Source organism: Ostrea edulis, chromosome 3 (genome assembly GCF_947568905.1).
Source record: "Ostrea edulis chromosome 3, xbOstEdul1.1, whole genome shotgun sequence".
NCBI lineage: Eukaryota > Metazoa > Mollusca > Bivalvia > Ostreida > Ostreidae > Ostrea > Ostrea edulis.
In genome coordinates, this window is record NC_079166.1 from 74,471,662 (window position 1) to 74,486,186 (window position 14,525).

The window sequence follows — 14,525 nt, forward strand, 5'->3', positions numbered from 1 at the left end:
TATTTTTAAGGGTGGGTGGCTTTATGTATGTTTTCTAAAAAGACCACCCTTGTTTTGACACAATTGATGGAAGAGCGATAACTCTTGTACAGCTAATGAAACAAAAATTGAAGCCCGTGTGATTGATCGTGTTTCGGTTTCGATTATTTGCTTTTGTCATATGCATTTTTTATGGGATATATGAATGGTGGATTATCAGTGCAAATAGGAAATTTTTCTATGTTTGAATCTTTCTCATTCTTTATTCAATTATACATTAATTGAGAAGCCCCGATTCAATCCCACCCCACCCCAGTGCCGCGTTAAAACTAATGCGTGTGACATGGACAATGGCAGCTATTTCACCAAGCACCCGATATTACATGTAGAATGTGATCATAGCAAGATAAAGAACACCCACTGCAATGACCCCAAGCGCCACACAGAAGTGGAACTCTTATCACCTACAGCTGGTGAAGTCTTTTATACATAAATTAAACAAATTCAATTCCACGCTGTGTTTATTGTACATTAGTAGTACATGTATATACTCATTGTTTCAATAATGAGGGGATTAGATTTATAACGATAATGTTATATTGCTTATTAAATTTAGCATACGTATACCATGTGAATTAATCATGTCTCGTAGACTTTCTATTTTTTCTCTTTGTCGGACACCTATGATTAATTATGCCTCGTTCCAAACAAAGCGTAACCGACGATGACACGGCATACCCTTTGATTTTCATTCTATAAATGACACTGGGAAATTCCTGATTAATTGTCGGAGGTAATTTGTTTTCTTTTAAACTGTAAATCCATTCATTGATAATGTATATATCTATTCTATATGCATGTGTTTTTAAAACATTCATACATACTACATACATGCACGTTACGTAGTACTTATCTATAAATATAATGAACTATGCGTATAATGATTGTTCTATATTTGAATTATTCTATTTTTAATTTAAGAATTCCATAACACCAAAATAGAATCGAAACTGCTATTTTGGTTTAAGATACACATGCATGCAGCGATACTAGCGTGTTTGCAAAATTACTGATGATAAGTGCAATTTATTGACGCTCTGATTTTCTTTAAATTTATTCATATTTTATTTTTGAAGTTGATTTTGCCATGCTATACAGAATGATTTTGGCGTCTTTCTGCATCATTATTGCGTGCATTTCTGAGGTAAGATATCGCTAATAGTAATACTATCAATCATCTTGATACCATTTTACAATGATATACAGAGACAAAAGGGTTGGTACATACACATTGGCAAGTAATGTATGCGTGAAATAGAGTACTTGTAGGGGAAAATCGTGTTATTATGACCGTGAAGTATTGACATTAGGGGAGCACATTTTATTTACTTTCTTAATGAAAGCGCATAGTTTTCTCAAGAGACAGTGTTTGTTGTTGGACATGATTTAAAGATACATGTATGTTTAATTCTTATTTGTTTCGATGATAAACATTGCATTCTTTGCTTTAGTAATGAATAACAGTTGAGTACGTAATGAAATCCATTTTCATTACAGTAACCTTCTGTCATCTATTGGTACACAGTGTAGCACCCCAACGTCCACTTTCATTTGGTAGACGGTGATTGTATGTTCGGAATGTTATGCAATGTAATCACATCTTTTAATAATAAATCAAGATCATCTTCAAACGTCAGTTCTTCTCTATAAAATCAATAGTTTAAATGCTTTCGGAGAAGTTTGAAGCATGGAGTGCCATTTTTGTGTGAACAATACAATACTAATTAATATGTACTAAACTGACCTTGGTTTTTTGGTTTTTTTTTTATACCGTCGATCATTCTATTTTATACAGATCGCCCACGCTTTTGCATCTCCTTAACAACTAAACTTTATGATGAACGGAATGATTTCAGTTTTTCCATCGGCAACGTCCCATTAATTCAACACCACTTGCATATCTAAAAATAAATGTAAATTAATCTCCGCCCACTCATTCTTTTAAAGCTTGAAACAGAGAACGATTATCCTCAAAGCTTAAAGGCATACGTGCCTGACGTGGCTATCAATTGGATATTATCGAAGGAATAAAAGTATGCATTTTCACTATGCAATATAAGTTATACAATTTATGCCAATTAGAAGCTTTATTTTGATCGAATCCAAAACCTATTGATTATTACTACTATAATAGTGCGATCTCCACACCCCATAATTCCGCAAGTGAGACTGTTAGTTAACTCTATGATAAAATTTAGAAGATATAAAACAGAAAGAATTTTGATACAAGTAAAAAGTTTCATATATTTTTGGAAAATTATCTAGATGTGCAATATTTAGGATTAAGCTCAATAAAAATCCGAAGTATGTAACATTTGATAAGGGTAATTTTCGCATGGGGCGCCTCTATGCCGGCTTGATTAGATCGCGTCGTATACGTACATTTAATGACAGAGTGAAATTTTCAGTGTTTTTATTGAGGAAAATATGTGGTTGTCATAGACAAAAAACTCCGCACTTTTATCGTGTCCAGAGTTAAATGTCGCACTTTTAAAGGTATTTTGTTGATTAGGAATATGCATTGATTGATCACTATTTTACTATCAAGTGTTGCATCTATATATTTTGGAAAATGAACTATACGTGATGGCTGGTCGAGGGGTTGGGGAAAGGGTGGGTGCTTTGATCAGTCCGCTACTAAAGTTTTCCTAGTAATGAAGACAGTATTAGTTCTTCATTGTAAAATCTATTTCCAATATCAACCATAACTATTTCAACTCCAGTAAAGCTTCCACCAAAAATTACAACAAACAACAAATCATCGATACATAAATGTTCGAGATTATGTCTCTAGGTAGTGTCAAAAATAACAACGAAATCTTTTTTGGAAGCGGAAGACCATAATGATAACATAGATAACAAAAAACCCATATATACTAGACTAGATAGGTTAGGGTCAATGGCTTATGATCTCGTGTCTGACGAAGCGTAACGTGTAGAATTTAATAGGGTAGTTTGTTAATTGGGTATACAAAATGACTGACTAGTGGGACCACTATTTTTTATTTATTTAAGTAGTGTCAAGAACATCGAAATCTTCCGTTGGAAACGGAAGACCTTAATGATATCTTATTCAGGTTTCCATTTGGGAGCAGAAGACCTTAATTACAAGACTTGTTGGGTTAGGGTCAATGTGTTATGTTGTCGTGTCCGACGAAGCGTAACGACTAGGATTTAAAAGGATAGTTTGTTAATTGGGAATACACAATGACTGACCAGTGCTTTACGTTCAAGGGTAAAAATGGGCCACTTGTCAATTCTAGAAATTGAATTGTGCGAGGGAGAGGGGGATGTTCGCTCTCGGTCATCCACCACTAAAGTTAATAAACATCATATGATGAATTCCTTAACATGTATATATGTAAAGTATTCAAAATGTTAACATTATATCTACTTGTATTTTAACTTCCAATAATGCAGGGCCGTAAATTACATGGAGGCGGAGGAGGCAGCTGCCTCCTCCAACTTTTGAGCCAAAAAAAAATAAAATTTAAAGTTCATTAGAATTTATGTTGTTTCCAATAACTAAGAACATGATACCTCCCTTAAAAAGCATTCCAAATCTTTCTTTTAGAATGAGTTAGTCAAGTAACATCTTAGAAGGCCCTAGAATCAAGGATTTTGCACGAAACGTGTTCAGTGTGCACAAAATGTGCTCAGCGTCTGGGGGCCTGGGCGGCCCCCTGCAGGCCCGTCGTCACGATTTTGTGATTGGTCCGGCCATTTTTATGATTGATCATTTCTAGGGGGTCCGGGGGCATGCTCCCCCGGAAAATTTTTTATTCTAGGATGCCCTTAGAAGCGTTTTCCGGTATATCTGACACTAAAATTCGTGCGCTTTTTATGGGATTTTTGGGTTGGGCATTATCGGCCGAAATATTGGTCCGGCCATGGCCGGACCGGCCGGACCGCCGACGACGGCCTTGCCCCAGACCCCCGCCTAATTTCCTGCCTCCTCCAAATTGAAGGTTAATTTACGGCCCTGTAATGTTACAATGATAGATGAGTACCGCTGTTATAGGCATCACCAAAATTATTTAGGTAGTGGCGGATCCAGAGGGGTAAGAAGTAGGCATAAAATCGTGATAACAGTACTTTGCTTTTGGAATAATGATAAATAAACCCTGACAAGACAACCCTGATATATATATATATATAAATGTCCGTGATCATAGAAATGTATCACATAAAAAATCGATGACTAAGTGGAATAAAAATTAATTGTCAATGATACCAGGTTTTCATTGCGAAGCAGACCTTAATTACAATAAACAAGTACATCCATATATACAAGACTAGTTCGGATATGTTGTCATGTCTGACGAACCGTAACGAGTAGGATTTAAAAGGGTAGTTTGTTAATTGGGAATACACAATGACTGACCAGTGTCCCCACTACATTTTTTTTTTAATTTCCGAACTAAACATCGTGTGACTGTTTATACCATACAGATATGATATATTCAAATTGTACATTGTAGAATACCAGGGACTAAGTAGAGTTACAATGGGAGTAGTTTTTTTTAATTGGAAGTACACAATGACTGACCAATATTTTCCGTTTGAAAGTGCCATTTCTATCTGGTCAAAACGAGCCTTTTGTCAATTTTGGACCATAAATCCTGCAGGAAGAGGGATGGCTTCCGCTCCTCCGCCTCTAAAGTTGTTTTTCTAATTTCAAAATATTAAAAAATAATCCTCGTATGATTATGTATCCTAGATATTTAAAGTATTCGAAATGTTATTGTTTTTTATTTCAACTTTCAATATAGTTAGGAAGCTAATATTAAGTGAATAACGCTAAATATTACCGCAGATATCCATTGACTTCATTTACCTAATTAGTAGATCAACACCATACGTCTACCTAATAACTGGCGGTTCCAGGGGTGGGTGGGTTAAACTGCAATATCAATACTTTGCTCTTGAAGAAGAAGAAGGGGGAAAAACCAAACAAATAAAAACTCTAAATAAGCAATGAAACATACGAGTAAAGATCATAGGAATTTATCACGTACAAAATCAACTCACGACTAAGTAGTGTCAGTGGCAACATTAACGGTCTGTATTCAATGATGAAGTTTGTTTATTAGAAATACACAATGACTGACCAGTGTTTTACGTTCAAGGGTAATGTCTATCTGGTCAAAATGGGCCGCTTGTCAATATTAGAAATTGAATTGTGCGAAGTAGGGGTGGGGTGTCGTTCTCGGTTATCCACCACTAAAGTTAATAAACATCATAACATCATATGATGAAGGCATGCCTTTATATATATATATATATATATTATTCAAAATGTTTATATTATATCTACATTTATTTTAACTTTCAATAAGTTAGAATGATAGGTGAGTACATGTACCGCTGTTATAGGCATCACCAGAATTAATTTAGCTAGTGGCGGATCCAGGGGGTTATTATAAGAAGTAGGTATAAAATCGTTGTAACGGTACATGTACTTTGCTTTTTGAACACTGATAAATAAATCAGATAATCCTGATATATAAATGTCCGAAATCATAGAAATGTATCACAATACAAAATCGTTGACTAAGTAGTGTCAATGGATTGATTTAAGGTTTCATGTCCAACGAAGCGTAACGATTATGATTTACGAGGGTAGATTGTTAATTAATTGGGAGTACACAATGACTGAACAGTGCTTTACATTCAATAGTCGTGTATATCTGGTCATTAAGTGGCTGGGGAAATAATTAGTACTATGCGTGAGGGATGGGAACGGGACGGGGGATCCGACCATTCGCCACTGAAGTTATAATTTGAAAAATAAACATCGTATAGTTAAATTCTTTTGCGTATGTACAAGGTATTCAAAATATTAACGTCATCTATTTTATCATCCAATGAAATTAAAATGATAAGACTGTTGTAACCACACAACTTGTGTAACTAATTAGTGGCGGATCTCGGGGTTAATACATTTGTAAGTAGACCTAAAAATTTGCGATAACATTGCTTTGCTTTATGAGTAAAATAGTCTACAATATTCATAAAACATTGATACACAAATGTCGAAAACCATAGAAGTTTATCACTATAAAATCGCTCGAGATGTTTAGAACACTTAGAGCCGAACTTCCCTAGAGTCGAGACGTCTGTTAACCGTTTATTCGGACACGCCTGTCATTGAAGTCTTTTCGACGCTTAAGGTAATGATAGCAATCGGAGAAAGTACTTTGACTTGAGAATGAATACGATTGTAGAAGGGAGGGAAAGATGGACCGAAGCATGCATTTTGTAAAACGATTCTTGTGTTGTTAAATAATCGAGAATCTTATTTGAGATATCTGATTCGGTTCACTAAACAACTTAGCATCACCTAGCAGAGTTCATCTTTCACCGTAAGCACTTAACACTAATTTTAGAACATTAAACAAGTTGTAAGCTAGGCCTATTCCGTAATTCAACAACATATCACAGGAACTTTTAATTTAATATGTAGTAATAATACTGCTACCCTTTATAAAACCACAAGGATGGTGGGTGACGATAATTTTAAGAACTTTTTTGAAACGAAGTTTTGAGTGAAGTATCAGCCCTTGTAGGTCCCCCCCCCCCCCCCCCCCCCCCCCCCCCCCCCCCCCCAATAGCAGCTGATTAGGGGATGGTACGGTATATGGTATATACCCACACTATTATTAATACACTGACAAAATTAACGGTTCCTGTGAACATATTTTAACACCTGACGACATATGAAGGGTTGTGAATAGTGAATGTGAGCAACTGCATGTGAATGCACGGGCAATGGAAGTTGATGTAAATAGATACATGTAGTATCATGTGCATGTGTATATATTTATACATGCACATACTATATATTTACATTAACTTACAGTGCCCGTGTGTGAATGAGTATTTCATAGTATTCTTGTCTGCTTGTTGCAATAATATAGTCCCGTCCAATTTTATATGAATATTTTTGTGCAAGGGTTATATGTATACAATTAAAATTGCATGGGGAAAAGTTTAGTAATGCAGAGCTCTAATATCCTTTATTATCTCTCATGTTTTTTAGACATTTATTCACAAACACATAGGCCTACACATAAGAGTTTATAATTACTATATATATTTAAAAATTAATGTCATGCCTTGGCTTTTAAGTACATTTTAAGAATCATGACAAACAACACTTTTTAAGATACAATTTTCTGTTTTATTGTTATATTCATGGAATAAAAATCCCATCCTGTGTTTTATTTGGGATATCTATTCCCATTCATGCTCAAATAGGATATTTACTGCCATTTCATGTTCATTATGGGACATTTCCTCCTATGGGACATTGTATCCCATATTAAGTTTAAATATGGGAGTTAAAATCCTATGGAAGAAATTATATTTTTTCTCCCATAGGATTTTTGGTGGGAGTGAAAATCCCCCAAGTGGGATTAAAAATCCCTCCAAAATCCCATGGGATTTTTTGATTTCAGGTGAAATATCTTAAAAACTACAATAGGTACAAGTGTAAATGTTGGTGCATGTCTTGTGAACATAAAATCCCATCTTTTTTTGTAAAGGGTTTATTTGTATCCTTAATAAAAGGGTTGGCGAAACTCCGGACTTTTGTCGTGTCCAGAGTTAAATGTCGCACTGTTTATTATTATTATTACTACTATCATTACTATTGATTTAATAGTATCTTGGCAGGATAAGAAACGCCACATTTTGACATATATACATGATCTTGTAACGTCTCAAGCTGAATTAAAAAAGTAAACAATTACTGTATATGCGGCGACATGAAAGCGTGGATGGCCTGCAGACTGTTGGTGGAACACATTCAGGGGAGCGAGGTACGGAACAATGGACGTGTGAAGGGGGAGTTCGTATGAATCATTTTTAACATAAGAACACTTTTAAACGATTAAACATGGTAAACAAAATCCTCTTTCTATGCGATATTTCTAATTATACATTGTATTCCCCAGCGTCTTCACTTCTTTGCATTGTGAAATCACCACTTTAACCTTCCACTGAATAAGCCAGAATATCGTTAATATCAATTACCGATTTAATGAATTTGTCTTGTCAAATACGGTATTACTTTTTATAGTTTTTGATATTGGCAAAGTTTTGTTCTGGTTTCCAACATAGAAAAAAATATTGTTGAATACAGCACCGAAATGCCTTTAATTACAGTAATTAATGAAGCAATCAATCTTAAAAAGGTTCAGCCAGATAATGTCTGCGCATAACGAGAAATTATCAATTGGGATTAACGAAATACATGTACCATCTATATAGCCATTCACAACAAGGAAATGCTGTTCCAGGTTGTTCTTGCTACCCCTCCCCCTGTAATAGTATGGCTAACCTCTAACCTCTTCTGTCAACAGTCCACAGACCGTCCGCGCCACACTTGATTCAGTTTACGATGTAATGGGCGTTCAGTGTGCGAGTCGGAAAATAAATTAATAAACAGAAATAGTTCATTGTACAGTGTGTATTTGCTTAAAGTGTAAAACCCATATCGCTTAATAAAGACCACATCAAACCAAACAAACAAAACATTCCACACTTGTATCCACTTCATTTTTGCTATATCTTCTAAATATCTTAGTTGAAACCATTCTGTCTAATTATTTTGATTTCGTTTCCTCATTTTCGTATATGTACATGTATATGTAGGAGGGGTCTTGTTCTACCATCTCTTCGTGTAATGCAACGCACATGGAAGTTGTAGAGAGATGTCCTAGGTCAAGACAGGAATGGGAAGAAGAAGCCAAACTGAAGAACTGTGATGGAATAGCATCGCCGTGTCGTGCCTCGAATAATCTACAGTACCATTGTTTAATCAACACTTGGTTAAATAATACTGTGTCCGTGTGCGCCACACCACAGTTTATAATTGGTACGTTGATTACAATAACAAACTTTAATGTATCTCACTCACACGTGGCGACACATTTTAAGAATATCTAAAAAAAAAAAAAAAACAATGAAAATTGTTGGTGATGTATTTATTGCTATGTTTCCTTTATTTACAATTGAGAAGTTTCGATATCAAATGTTTGCCATTAATTAGACATTATTATATAGTTCAAAAACTTCGGAATCAGCATACGTAAAATTAAAACAAATTTAAGCAATGTGCAATATAAATTACAAACGTTGTAAGAATAATTTCCAAAATCCATTTCATGGGTGAAATGTTTCAAAAGCACTAGAGAGAGAATATGAACTGTTTCTTTGAAGCTCGTGTTCGTGCGCTTTACAGGTAACTCTACCACACCAAAATATTTTTATGGCTCGTCAAAACACCTCCTATAAAGTATGGTTTTATCATCGAAAGAGTGATACATGCTCTTAATTGTTTCAAAAGATTTTTTTCCCGGAATGATAAAAAGGACGTTTTGTTGGCAAACAAGAGATTCTAGAGTCCATATGTCGCTGCGCTTTGATGCATGGTATGGATATCTAACAAACCATGCTGAAAGTATTCGTGAAGACGGTCTAAGTTTTTGAATTAAAAATGCAAGAATTGAAAATATTGGTTAATTCGTTTTGAATCTTAGGGCTCACGGTGAGTGTGACCGGTCCACAGGGAATGCTTACTCCTTCTATGCACCCGAACCCACTGCTGATATGTCCAAGGGCTCGTGTTTGCACAACTCTCTATTTTGTATTCCTTATAGGGGTTATGGTATTGATAAGCTGTTCGTTATCTTCACGTCTTCATAGATGAAGTCTTTAAATGTATGTCAGTTAGAAAAAAATACATCGGAGAGAGATATTTCAAAACAAAATTGAAATGAAATGGTCAATATTCAGAAGTGTTGCGATTTTTGAAATTTGAACCAAACCCGATCAGAATTATTGAAAATTAATTCTGGAGAACACTATATTCCTTTAGCGTAAAATGGATTACAAATTAAATTAATTTATAAAGGAATCTAATTTCTTGATGAGAAGTGCATACAATTAGCAACAATATGACTGTTTTCGTAATTTCTACCAAATTTTGATTGGGATCAGTACTTATATTTTCTCGTTTGATTCAAATCTGAAATATAGCGATATATCTGAAATTTGGTCATTTCTTTTCAATTCCTTTTTAGAACATATTTGTCGAAGATATCTTTTTTTCTAATTGACATGTTTTTAAAGATTTTATCCGTATATTCAAAAATATTTTTTTAAAAGAAAACGAAGTAGAACATCTATCTGAATCTTTAAAGTATGGGTTATTACATATTCATATCATGCACCAGATTAAAGCCATATTTGGACTCTAGAATCTCTTTTGTGCAAACAAAACACCCTTTGCATCATTTTGGAAAAATTACAAAAAATCATGTAAAGGAATTTAAAGCTTGTGTCACTCTTTCGATGACGAAATCATGCTTTATACAAAGTGCTTAAACGAGCCATTAGATACCATGATAGTGTAATGAACCACCTTAAAATTTGGAATTGAATTGAGAGTGCAGTAGTGAAATGACGATTAATTGTAATTCTTCTGGAATAGGTTACGCTTGACTGAGCGAGAAAGACCACTAGTGTAGATGAGGAAAGGATAGTGAAAGTATTACAGAATGATGTATATATTGATTTTGTTAATGATTTGGGTTGTTATTTAGGGTATCAATGTGCAGAGTTCAATATCAGAGGAAGCAGCATTCAGCCACATTGGGAAACAGATTGTAGCTCCTTCACACCTCCATGTCCGTTTCGATATAAATCCAACAAGGCATTCCAGTGTATGTTTCATTCACCCCTATTTCGTTAATTACACATGCTATATACTGAATATGCTGAATATAGGTTATGGAAGTTAAATTGATTGATGATTTCACATGCAAGTAGGTATTTGCAAAGTAAGTGGAAATGAAATATATTAATCAAAATTAAGTTGATGCCTGTCTATCTCTTTCATAGATCAAGAGTGTTATGAACTTATCAAAAGAGATAATACAACGCTAACGTCTATACTGTCTTTTGTTGATATAACGACCGGCGTACAGGTATCAACTGATGTCGATGAAAGCAGGTGAGTCCTTTATTCGTCAAAAAAATAAAATGTTTGTTTAGTTATGATGGTGAATTGCAATGAGATTGATGCAATAGGAATGAGGCACATTTATAGAGAATGAGAGGTTTAGAAATACATGTTTTTACTTCAAAGGAATTAAGCAAATGATTTATAAGTCTATGTACATTTCAGATCAATTACCAATGTCCTGTGGCCAGTTTTTGTTTTAGCAGTTGGGTTGGTTATTGCAAGTGTTGCGTATTTTATGTACAGCAAATGTTGTAAAGTTCTTCGGGTTAGAAAAGGAGAAACACTAAATAGTGGTATGTCCATAATTAGATTATTTTATTCAATAACGTTCTGATTATTGTGTTACAAAATCGTATATATATATATATATATATATGGAGTTATATATAAAATAACGGTATTGTTTATTTTTTCATTGACAGACCAAGACGACTTTGAAATAACTGAAGTACTGTCACACAATTTGGAAACGCCCAGTGAATAACGATACAGTTATTAGGTTATCCCGTTTTAAAATATTTACGTACTGATTTTGCCTATGGAGTACTCCGTTCATCTGATTCAGATATAAATCTCACAACCGGTGTGGTTTGTCAACAACATATGCTTACAATTATGTACAACTCCTAGACAATTATTCCCACTTTTCCTGTGGATGTGTTAACTCCATGACTTCCATTTAATTTATCATTAATGTTTATGTATGTCTTAGACGCACTGATCATATTAGTAGTGAAAGGACAGAAACTGAAGATGGAAGAAAATGAAATAAAAATTAAAAGGATAACTCCAAAAGGAAAACCGTACAACATGAGCATAGCACGGGTTTTTAAACGGAATATTTATAATGAATATGCTATTTAAAGGTGAAATTTTTATATCTTGGTTGAGCAAATTATGACAATAGTGTTGCTCCATGAACATATAGCCATACATTTCTTGTTTGAAATTAAGACTAGAATTTCAATGATCTGTGTGTTTAGATTTGTTACCATGCATTTAAACATTATTATAAAGGCAAGTCGTAGTTGGGAATGTTGAAATTCCCATTGTTCTTCCATGTACGGTTCTTCTGATGGACATCTTCATTGGGATATCACTTGATGTCTAATTGTGAAATTGTATTGAATGATATGCAGAGATCTAAGAATTGGTGACTTGATATGTTAATATTGAACGTATATGATATGTTGAAAAGTCCAGAAAAACGATAACTTTGCGTCTGCTTGTCATCGTTAGAATGATACACATGTATTAGGTAAACTGGATCCTTTTTGGTTGAACAATTGCAATGTTATGTAATTTGAACTTATAAATTTACGTACTATCTTGTAAATGGATATATATAATGAAGATTTCACATTAATTCCAAAGCACTTTAGCTTTACGACTCTTCAGTGACATTCAATATATATATATATATATATATATATATATATATATATATATATACAGCTGGTGAATTTCACATACCCCAACTTCATCGTGTAACAATCTTTGATAGATAAATCATTACCTGATATGTTTGTACTGAATACTCATGTACTTGAATTGAATATGAACACCAGTAATCGAAACCGAAACTAGTTTCGGTCATGAAAGGCAAAGATAACGAACAGTCATGAATTTCATTACATGTATTGTATTGTGGAAATGACATTACTCTAAAACTGTGGCATGACCCGCAGTTACTAGATGTTTCAGTTTCGGTCGAATATTAAGTTGGAAATGATTAATAATTGAACTAGCCATTGTACTGTCAGTAACCGGTATTTATATCGCGAGAGTATATGGATTTTCTTTCGTTTCTCTGTGTTAGGCTTTTCTGTGTTAGGCTTTTTAGATGAAAAACCTGTTCTGTAAGATACGTTTTTCTTTAAATTCCTCTTCTCATAGTTTATGGCGTTGATATCCTAACTGATATTCTATGCACATGGCATATTTCAAATTTGATAGATGTAAATGATTCTCCCGATCAATGAAAACCCATCTGGAATCCGAAACAGGGAAGATTTTTAGTACTGAAACAAACATTTCCCCTTCATTATTTGAATATTACATTGGCCAATTAAAATGCTTGGATATTGTAAATCAATCATTATGTTTGATATGTTTCGTATGGGTATGATAGTGCCTTCAGACATGATGTGGTCAAACTTGAAATGGAAATTCACCTAAAACAGTGCAGTAATTATTAAGGTCATAAACTCCTGCCATTTACATAGACGTACTGTAGTTGTTGATCAGATAAATGCTAATGTTTTAATGATGTTACTCATAATTGCTGTTGTTCTCATATTACTCATAATTAATGTTTTCTCGCATGCAAACCAAAGGGGTACTGAACGATATTATTAAGGAAAAGGTTGTACCTTTCTACTTTCAAATAACACAAAATGTAATGAAATACACTTGTATTGAACTATACCTTTTCGTCTGTGTTAGCCTAAGACTTGTATTGAACTATACCTTTTCGCCTGTGTTAGCCTAAGACTTGTACTTAACTATAACTTTTGTTTTCGCCTGTGTTAGCCTAAGACTTGTATTGAACTATAACTTTCGCCTGTGTTAGCCTAAGACTTTTTCCAAATGACTAACATGACTAATCTTATAAGAGAGGGACATGATCAATATCAACATAATTACTACATCTTATAAGAGAGGGACATGATCAATATCAATATAATTACTACATCTTATAAGAGAGGGACATAATCGATATCAACATATATAATTACTACATCTTATAAGAGAGGGACATGATCAATATCAACATAATTACTACATCTTGACCAGCAAAATCCTCTGACCTCAGTTGTTAATATATAAAATACGCGAACCCATGCCGAATTCTTTAACACAATACAGCAAATTGTGACGGAATATCGTACTTACTAAACAGAATACCTGTATTTGATATAGAGAACATGTATAAAGCAATTCAAGTCAGATGAACGGAAGTACTAGATATGTGACACCAAGGCAATTTCACAAACTATCGTTTAAAGTCAGCATTTTGCAAATTCTATGGTCGTTATAATGATCTAGTTTGCCAATACAACCTATGTGTTGGTCAAATGCTATCTAACGTATTTCATAGCGATTGTTAGGCCGTTCTTGGCACGCTGATTTTCACTACAGATTACTATGTTTACCTGATCAAGATATAGGGCTCGCGGCTGGTGTCACCGATTGATAGGGGATGCTTACTCCTCTTAGGCACCTAATCCAACCTCTGGTGTGTCCAGGGGTCCATCTTTGCCCAACTTTCTGTTTTGTATTCCTTAAAGGAGTTATGAGATTGATCACTCTTCGTTATCTTTCATTGAGGAAAGATAGGTAAAGGTATTTATATTGCGGTGCATGATGCAAATATTACAGTAACCATGTTCAAGTCGCGAATGATTATATACCTTGACGTTGTGTCAAACGTTTGTGATCACAGCAACAGAAT

General features: G+C 34.3%; 1 protein-coding gene across 6 annotated transcripts; it reads left to right on the forward strand.

Moving 5' to 3' along the window:
- Positions 1 to 163: 163 nt before the first annotated feature.
- On the forward strand, positions 164 to 12,447 carry LOC125675140 (uncharacterized). 6 transcript variants are annotated; one of them, XM_056158923.1, is made up of 9 exons: positions 369 to 772; positions 1,116 to 1,183; positions 1,537 to 1,629; positions 7,706 to 7,862; positions 8,698 to 8,920; positions 10,650 to 10,769; positions 10,948 to 11,059; positions 11,234 to 11,364; positions 11,494 to 12,447. In XM_056158923.1, exons 4-9 carry the CDS (start codon positions 7,809 to 7,811, stop codon positions 11,553 to 11,555), a joined length of 702 nt encoding a protein of 233 aa, XP_056014898.1. In that variant the 5' UTR covers positions 369 to 772; positions 1,116 to 1,183; positions 1,537 to 1,629; positions 7,706 to 7,808; the 3' UTR covers positions 11,556 to 12,447. The 6 variants fall into 6 exon arrangements, with proteins under 6 accessions (XP_056014900.1, XP_056014898.1, XP_056014897.1 ...); XM_056158922.1 differs by having other exon boundaries at positions 1,116 to 2,072; XM_056158928.1 differs by lacking the exon at positions 7,706 to 7,862 and having other exon boundaries at positions 370 to 772.
- The last annotated feature ends 2,078 nt before the right edge of the window (positions 12,448 to 14,525 follow it).